The following is a 10,045-nucleotide window of genomic DNA, read 5'->3' as shown; positions in this document are numbered from 1 at the left end:
AAATATGCAAGAAAAAAAAATACATTTACAAGAAAAAAAAATATCGATGACCTTGAAAACTCAGGAAAAAATAACATTTGCAAAGCATTCGCCTGGTGATACCATTTGCAATAAAAATATTTGTTATGTCATCACAAATAAAGGAGATATTTAGGTGGCTACATTTAGGTGGACCACCCTGTATACAATCGGTGTACGTAACAAATAAATTTACAATCGAATCTAGATCCTTTAGCAAATCAGACAAATTGTTTTTAGCGTAGTGTAGCAGTTGTCTTCTATATTTCCGTTTTTGCCAAGAAAATATGCGTTAGATCACAATAATCTTAGCTAAATTATTTTTAATATTATAATGCATAAATTCTTTCCATTTTTTTTGTTTTTTCGGTTGCTTGTTTTTAGTTATTTTTATGAAGAAAATTATGTATTGATTAGTATAACAGTGTAACATTAATATTTATAAGCGCATAAAACAATTGCTAGCCTATTAGAAAAGTAACAGCTAAATAGATACATATGTATAAGTGAAGTAAATATGAAAGCAAGTTTTAGCATTTTTAAATCAATAGTAAAAACTATGCGAATAATCCAAGATGTTTGTTTAATTTGTATGTCAGATTAGAAACGAAAGGATCTGAAATTTTCGTAGATTAATGTATCGAATTATATTTAAAAGAAACATATTACCGAGCTATAGAAACTATCAAGTTATAACCAAGCTGATTTTGCTGTCATTGTGCTTTTTTTGCATGCAGTGTTATGAAGCCATAGTTGTCACGAAGTTGTAAAAATTTTAGCAAACTTTACTCTGTAAAGCAAACCGACTGTACTCGATTTAGAAAAGCATACAAATATGTACATACAGGACTATTGCTCGAATTACCGTTTTGATTTTCAGAAACTATTGCCTTTCCTAATTATGTATCGGACGTGAAGTGAAATTTTATACAGAATAAGGTAATAACATTGTCGATTGAATGTATCTTCACTATTTTTGGAAATAGAAAAGAACTTTATTTATAAAAATTATACAGTATCAATGGAACTATAGAGGGTGTGCGCGGATTTACTAGCCAGCCTTTCTCTCGTAAACGATAGGTACTAGAAAAGAATTAAAAAGGAAAAAGTTTTGCAGTTTTCTATGACCAACATAGTAGCGTATATCAATTCTTTATATTTGCCATATTTTTCGAGAAACGAAGGTGACCTTTAATATTATATAGCACATGGATGAATTCGTCTCGATACACGCTTCGATATGGCAAAAGAATATGCAGCATTCCATTTAAAAAATTAATGGTCACCATCGTTTCTCGAAAAATGTAGCAAATATAAAAAATTGATATGAGCTATTATGTTGGCCGTGGAAAACTGCAAAACTCTTTCCTCTTTCATTTTCTCCTAATTCTTACCATTCACGGGAAAAACGCTGAGTAGTGAATCTGTGAACTCATATAACTCGTTCACCCCGAATAACTTCTAAGATGTGTTCTACAAAAAAGTGTTTTATATAGAAATTGTACGATATCGAAGGGAACATATGATGCTGAAACGATTTTTTAAAATGACGTGCTTGTTTACGTGATATCAAGTTAACCTTGAATTTTTTAAATGGAATACGTACCATTTGGTATCAAAATTTAAGGGAGCAGTGAAGTTTCTGTACGAAAATTATAAAATATAAAAGAATAAAATAATAATTTATATGAAATTATAAATTATTTGAATTTCAAAAAAGTGGACAATTTCTATCCTTAATTAACAGATTGCACAGGTGTATAGGAGTTAATGGGCATCACTTTGAGCACCTACTATAGCTAATTGTAAGGTGAGTAGCGAGACCATGATCATCGTTTTTGCAAATTATTAGATTTAAGATAAATAAAGCTTAATATTTTCTTATAAAACATTCATTGTTCTTTCAAATTTTGATACAAAAGGTAGGCATTTAAAAAGTTCAAGGTCACCTTGATATCATGTAAGCAAATAGGTTATCTAAAAAAACCGTTTCAGTTTCATATGTTATCTTTAATACCGTACAATTTGTATATAAAACACTTTTTTGTAGACCACATACTTTAGAAGTTGTTTGAGGTAGACAAGTTACGTGACTCACCCTGTAAGTATTTTTATAGGTGACGGCACATCGAAGATCTTAAAATCACTTTTGTCTTTTTTAAAAAGCGGGTTATGTTCTTTTATACTTACATTTAATGCAATAGCGTGTTTTACGATTTCAACAACCTATAACAAGGCCATTCAATATTTAAAAAAGGGTAAAATAATGATTTTTCCGTTATAAGAAATCCTTGGATTCAGGTTCATTTACGTCGATTTAATATTCCAATTGTCAAATTGCTAAAGCGTGCATACTTTTAGCATTTTCAGACCAACTGTATAATACGTTGCAACAACGGATTGTACGTGCATTTTGTTGTGAGCAATGTTATGTGTACGCTTATGAATTACTTGTATAAGTACAAGAAATGTTACTGGAGGCTTCTCGGTTAGAATTGTGTTCAATGGTAATTAAATTCCGACGATTCGCCAACATTGTAGTTATACAGGGTGGCCCGTAATTCTTCGAACATCCGGAAATGGGGGGTTGCTGGGGTGATTCTGAACAACTCTTTCCTTTTCCAAAATGTTGTTTGAAGCTTCGTTTTTGAATTATTAACGAAAAACACTGGCCAATCACAGCGCCCGTAGAGCCCGCGCTCAGGGGCGGAGAACAGAGGCTCATCCGCGCGCGATCGAACAAATGCGTACGCGTGACTTCTCGGTTATCGATCGCTGTCAAAAAAATTTGACTTTTCACCGCTATTTTTATAAGGCTTAGAGAAATGATTTTTTACCGTCATTCCGACGTTTGTATAAATTTTTGAAGAAACTGCAATTAATTGGAATAGCGAAGATCGTTTTTACAACTTCTTTATCTGAGCTCGTAATGAAAATCTAAAAAATACGTTTTGTAGATCTATGTCAATTATACACACGCTGAAAATTTCTCTACGATAGATTTCTGTAGATATCAAATTTTCCGAGCGAATGGCACTCATTTCAATTATTAGGAGGTAGAGTACTATAACTTCCAACTGTTATTTTTTTTAACTAATTGATCATCTGAGAAACCTCCCTTGTCAGTATATAAGTACACTTGTGTGATAAAAAATTAATCCTCTCCATTTGGATAGTCCCATAGATCGGGTTTTATATATCCTTGTAAATTTGAACCAATAGGCAAATTTAATTTTTAATCAACGATTTTTTCATAAAGTATCGCAAGTTCATAAGCTACCCTATTATTCGTGGATGTTAGGTGGATTACCAGGACCCAGACAATTTTTTAATTGTTTATGGCTAAAAAATGAAACCGAAATTGAATTTGGTTTATTCTGGATTTGCCTTGGTATGACCTTATACTATTGCATTAACTGTAAGTATAAAAAGGTATAGCATGACATTTAGAAAGTGGCGATAATTTTGTAATCTCCTGTGCCTCTCCGCCTACAAAAAAAAATTATTACTGGCATATTCTGTTCTCGTTGATCCACAATAATTTTTGTTAATACAATTTCCTCGTATCTCTAAAAATAACAGAAATATTTTAGGTGGATAAAGTTATTCTTCCACTCTACATATATGAGGTAATCGCACATACAGTGTATGTACATGTACATATATGTATATTAAATGTAGATTCGAACACTTTAAGCTTTCATATTGGAAATTATTTTTGAATTGCGTTGTATTAGGTTGATATTTCTATCTTTACAAAATAGTATCCACTTGTTCCTTAGAAATATTAGAGACACTTAATAAATTTAATAAATTACTTCTAAAACGACTCATTTTATGTTCGATCATTAATATATTCTCAGGTTAAAACGATAGCCTTCTTATAAAAGTAGGTTTGGTTACAAAATTCAGCTTCGTTATAAATCCTGTTAGACAACGTATAAGATCAGTATAATTATTGTCGAGTACATATATTCAGTTATTGATATAAAATTAAGAATGGTTAATAACAAAAGATGGTTTAAATAATGAAACAATATGAGTAAAATTTGAATAATTTAAGTAAACGTAATGAAATAATTTGCACAGTCTATGAAATGGGAAGTGAAATGTGTAAAATTGACTAATTCATCGTATGATTGTTTTCATTGTAACATTTTTATATGTACAACATCTCTTTATTTTAGCCAATCGGTTTGAAAAGGATTTGTTACGCATAAAATAAATATTGATGTTAACTATTTGTAAAAACGTGTTGACATTTCAGGTCAATTATTTTTCATTCTTAGGTATGTCGTCTTTGTCCCAAGAGAAAGATTTTGAAGAAACTGTATAGTTAAGTTGCCCAACCTGTTAAGTTGCATTTAAAGTTTGTTCTTAAAAAGAAAAATACAGTAATTGGTATTCTAGAATTTGCTTACATTTATCTATAAATTTCATTAAAAATTTCATTCAAATATATCAGGTTTTGGGAAATTTTTCTTTCATATTTCTTATTAAAGTAATTAATCGGTAGAGTGTGAAACTAATACGATCTATACTCGTTACTAATTACAAAATAATGTATACAATAATATGAAATTTTATGTCTACATATTTTTTGGAAATCTGACATCAAAACGAGTTAATTCATCTTTATTCAATTACTATACACGATTATTGTTTTCATTTATCGTACGTGCCATTTTTTGTGCAGATTTTGAACACTACCATAGTCGAAAGATTTACTTATAGTACAGAATTGTAAAACGTCAAACATTCAACTAATTTCTTAGATAAAGCATTTTTGGACGAGTTACTAAAACGAATGAATGTCTGCAAGTGACAGTGTCCCGTTTCATTCGCGGAATAGATTCAGCTGTGCATCCTTACCCGTTAAAGTATTAGTTCTATTAGCATTTATCGGCTTGGAAATTTGAAGATTAGCTTAGAATAAAAATGAACTATTAGTCCTGAAAAAATAGTGTTGAGTATACTTGCGCCAATTGTAATGTGCCTATGTTTTATGTTTAAACGAGTGATCTACATTGGAATATGAAAATTACTGACACGGTGATCATGTAGTAAAGGCAGAAATTCCTTTTTAGGCCAACAAGCAGAGCCTCGGGCGGCACGAACGTGAATAATAATGGCGGTCTTCAAGTCGGAATTGCCGACGATCAAGCGAAGGACTTTGATTTTGAAAAGACCGAAATGAAGTACGATTCAACGGGTATGTTCCATTGGAGTCCATCCCGCAACCTTGAAGACTGCATACTGGATCGTAATCAGGCGGCTATGACGGTTCTCAATGGACACGTGGTTGTCTGCCTATTCGCTGATCCTGACTCACCTCTCATCGGACTGAGAAACCTTGTCATGCCATTACGAGCTTCCAATTTTCATTACCACGAGCTTAAACACGTAGTGATAGTTGGGTCTGTGGATTACATCCGCCGTGAATGGAAGATGTTGCAGAATCTACCGAAAATATCGGTGTTGAACGTAAGAAATATTTTCTACTCGTTCGATTTCTGTATTTATAAGATGTGTAGATTAATTCGATGCCTTTTTAAACAAACTTCGTATTTTCATTTCGTGGACCAGGTAATATAAACATAATCATCAAAATAGTTTCCATTATTTTCTATAATTTTGGTTCACCTTTCAACTAAATAAATAATACCGAAAAAGATATTGCCATTTCGATTCGATTCATTTATGCATTTTTTCACTTCTTCGATCGTTTTAAAGTCACGTAAATGATATTGTAAAAACTGGAATTAGCAAAAATTGGTTAGAGCCAAGTCTGGAGAATGCTCCGAGTGTGGCTGAACTTCCTAACGAAAATTAAAAATTGCTATAAAAATTACTACCTGCAGGTCAATGTCTTTAACACTAGAACTCCGGGAATTTCGTTCTACCTAGAATCATGCTAACGGTCGTACACAATTTTCTTGATTTTATGCATTTTTTCAACAAACATTATGTTGTTAGGGTATATTCGATAATTTTCTTCATTAGTTTCATAATCAATTAATTGCTGAAGTGTTGGATGTACTACGGAAGTGTAAAGAATTAATAGTCAGTCATTCTGTATACATTCTTATAACTTTGGAAAGCTGAAATAATTAACCTGTTTTATTTAAAATTTCATACGCAGTATTTATCTTAATAAAATATATCGATGAAATTTTTTTACCTATGTTCTACCACATTTCACACAGATAAAAATATTTTCTTCTTTTGAAGTGCTGTGCAGAGCTGGAAAGAAGTCCAGCAGAACGGCACAGCAACAAGAGGGGTAACTTCGCTCGCACCGCCTGACTCTTCCTCCGCGCAATTTTGTATGATCGCGTTTACCCATAATGACAATACGTCTGCCCCGTTTCTACAATTGTCTTAGAGCAGATGGGCCTGTAGGGATGCAACGAGGGCCGCGTCTATAACTTTTTGAGCCCTAAGCATACAAATGAAAATCGGGGCCCTTCTTGTATAAACAGGAATGAGGGTGATATTTCTTTAAAAAAACCACAATTTTTAAAGTTGTGTTATAATTTATATTATTATAGTGTAGGAACCGACGACGGAAAAATATTGAGGGACCTAACGGGAATCGAACCCGGGACCTACGGCTTAGCAAGCCGAGGCTTTGCGCGCTACGCCAACCACTCCCTCTGTATTCTCCCGTGTCGGTTTCCTATTTTTGGGTATGGAGGCCCCGATACTACACTCGGCCATCCTGAACTGACATTCGCCCTCGAATGTCCTCATTGCAACACAACTCGATAAATTCAACACTTTCGGGCACACTCCCCCACACAGTGGCACAACAGCCGAAACAAGGCATTTTTTGGAGACGTGAAATCCCTCGAGATGTTTTCATCTCACAGCGGCCTGATTTCGTGCAGTCGTATATGCCTCCATCCCGGATGAGCCTCCAATTGTAGGAACCGGCGACGGAAAAATATTGAGGGACCCAACGGGAATCGAACCCGGGACCTACGGCTTAGCAAGCCGAGGCTTTGCGCGCTACGCCAACCACTCCCTCCCTATTCTCCCGGTTTCCTATTTGGGTATGGAGGCCCCGATACTACAATAGTTTGAGATAACAAAACAATATAAAAGGAAAATAAAAAATCAATAGGTATTATATTCTTTTAAGAAATTTCAAATTTTACTTGACCCAATCAGACTAGCATTCCTTCCGCGAGACTTTTTTCCAGCTCTGCACAGTATTACAGTTACCACTTGCATCAGTATGTGCAGAGATGAGAAGTTCGCTAACGGAGAGAATGCTAGTATGATTGGTTATAGAGTAATAGGTCCACTTTCTCTTACACAGTCATGGAGACAGAGCACATGTATTTTTATTATTGGCCGAATTGGTGACATCTATAAATGAGATCATACATCGTGTGACGAAGAGAGGGAATATGAGAGCGTACCCGCGTTAGGTTTTAAAACGTATCACCCTCGAATACGGGGGTCCTACTGCTATGTCAGGGTGTACCGCCAAAAACCTTAAAATGGTGGTTTCAGAAGCGTCACAGGCGGAATCAAGCGAAGCAAGTGGAGTACCCTCTTGCCCTTATGTTGTCCCCAAAGGCATATCTAGAGTGAGGCAACTAGGGCACGAGCCCTGAGCGTTAATGCTAGGGGGGTGCAAGAAATCCGAAAGAAATAGCGTTTGTTAAATAAATTTATTTTGAAGGTTAATGTTAGAATTTCTTTTTTTTCCAAAGTTATAATCGTGTTTAACGAAGAAGTAGACGATGTTTGCGCTAGATATGCCTCTGGCCGTCCCCCATACCATCTTTCCAGCTCTGCACAGTATAATCGATGGAACAAATATAGCGAGTTCGTAAATTAAAGCATTAAGTGGCGGCACAACTTGATCTAATTTCAGCCAGGACCGCATACGGTTTTCTGTTTTAGGGTCCGTACAATAAAGGGGTAACTAACGGTATTTCATGTATTATCGGACGAATTAAAAATGCCATTTAGCATTTCTTATATTTGAAGTTCCTTTATGTGCCTGACCTGTCGTAAAGTTATGTGAATTTTAAGAACGTGGAATTGATACAGAATAAAGTAAACAGCATTGAAAAGAAGCAGTGGAAAAAGAAATAGAAATTGGAGTAGAATACAAGTGAAAACGAAGAACATTGTAAGAATTTGGAAGACGACAGAGCCTGTGCAGGCGCGGTATTCACGTAATATGGCCCTAATCCAGGGTACAGGTCCTTATCTTCTCATATTTCTGTCAATTCCCTTGTTAGAACACTCGAAACATGTTTACTTTGACCCCTGACCGATTTTACGAGCTCGCTATATTTTTTTCCGCCGACTATACCTACAGAGCAGACAGAATCCGGATGGAATTGTTATACACCGACCAATCTGTGCCGGCTCATTAGCCTTCTCATTTCTGGTGATTCCAAAATAACCTGGAACCCACACTAGTCTCACGTAGTTGTTACTTGACAGCCACTTGCGAGTCATTACGTAATCTTTCATCAGTCTAAATCCTACGTCAACTTTAATAAGGGACCTAAGCGCAACCTGACTGTCGCTACAAATATAGATATGTTTCCCCTCAAAGCCTCTGTTCAAATTTAATTTGGCATCGATTCAGAGCGCAAACATCTCCGCTTAGAAAACCGATACCTGGTGCTCTAGAGCAAGGGCGAATTTCTCTTTCGGGGTCTCTTCCCCACATACTGGTTCCGGTTATGGTAGTATCTTGGAGCCATCTGTGTACCAGATAAGCCCTCTCCTCCTCGGACAAAAAATGTTTGCCGAACCTTTATTATAGGTCTGTCTTTCTGGGAAGAGGACCTCTTAGTTGTGTTGCAAAAGGTGCGTCGGGTCACATAAAAGTTCTGTAAGGGTTCTCCAACTCCCGTAGGATGACAGCGTGAACGTTATCTAACCGTGACCATTTCCCTGCGAACTGCAATCGTATGGCCGCACCCCACATCCTAGCAAGGGTGCGCATTGATATTGTGGGGAAAGCGCTTGTTATCCATAGCAGCGCCAATCGATGTGCCTTTTAGAGTGTTTTTCTGTGAGACGCCTTCTTCATGGTGATCGACCACACTACTGAAGCATGCCACTGACTGGTACCACCTGCAGTTATAGTGATAGCAGTATCAACCCAGTCTCACTTATCCTTTGCAGAGAGGAGTTATACCTTAAAAAGAGTCATTTATGTATCTCCTCCCTGGGGTCAGTCTTTTTTACTACTTGAGCCTTCGTGAGGACCTCGAGGTACTCCACTGACACAATAGTCACTCTCGTGCCTTTCGTGACCGCCTCCTTATATTTGGTCGGTGCCGAAAAGACCCTGCGAGTATTTTTCGTATCCGAGAGGAACTGACTGAAGGTCGGGCTTCCTTAAGGCCCCTGCCTTCAGACTCCTCCGTCTGCCCTGATTGGTTTTCACAGACGGTAAGTTTCTCTCTAGATGAGTCCTCCACTTGTTAAATACCTGTGTCTGTATTCGCCGCAGTCATCTCCGAGAAGCCAATCTGGCTTTTCGAGCCCTCCTTTTAGATGTTTTGCTACGTCTATATTTTTTTATTCCCAGTGGTTGCCAGAGTAATCTTGGTCGTGTTTTCACCATCTTCGACTTTATCCTCCTACTCTTTAGTTGGCTCCACGATGGAGAGCCTAACCAGCACTATCGAGGATGTATCCTTGACCGCCCCGGTTAGCACCTCCCTCGTTTTTGCCTTGTTATTGGAGGGTTATTGGTCTCTCAACGAGAGCTCCTCCGTCCTCCTTATTGTTTAAGCTCCTTCGAGCCTGTGTTTATTTCTGTTTCGTATACAGTTAAATCCATAAAGTTCTCACGAGTATGCGGGAAATTTTCAACTGCTGATTTGATGATACTTCCATCCACAGAACAATTCTAAGAAATACCATTAGATTGCTTGAACTTTAACCTGTAAAATAAGCTTTTAAAGATAATGGAGAGATTTCGGGAAGATTGAAAACAAAATAAAGTTTACCATTATGCATGTCAAGGTAGCACTTTTCTAAA

At 36.3% G+C, this 10,045-nt stretch overlaps 1 protein-coding gene across 1 annotated transcript in view; it reads left to right on the top strand.

Moving 5' to 3' along the window:
* Window positions 1-10,045, top strand: part of LOC108576664 (calcium-activated potassium channel slowpoke-like) — a gene marked incomplete at its 5' end in the record, with an annotated part of 179,922 nt that overhangs the window by 162,184 nt on the left and 7,693 nt on the right. The window contains one exon of the mRNA XM_017939704.1: window positions 5,106-5,502. Coding sequence (XP_017795193.1) covers window positions 5,106-5,502 — 397 coding nt within the window. The remainder of the gene's footprint in view (window positions 1-5,105; window positions 5,503-10,045) is intronic.

This window comes from Habropoda laboriosa, unplaced genomic scaffold (genome assembly GCF_001263275.1).
Source record: "Habropoda laboriosa isolate 0110345459 unplaced genomic scaffold, ASM126327v1 scaffold472, whole genome shotgun sequence".
Classification (NCBI taxonomy): Eukaryota; Metazoa; Arthropoda; class Insecta; order Hymenoptera; family Apidae; genus Habropoda; species Habropoda laboriosa.
Note: the sequence above shows the minus strand (reverse complement) of the source record. Positions and strands in the feature narration are given on the sequence as shown.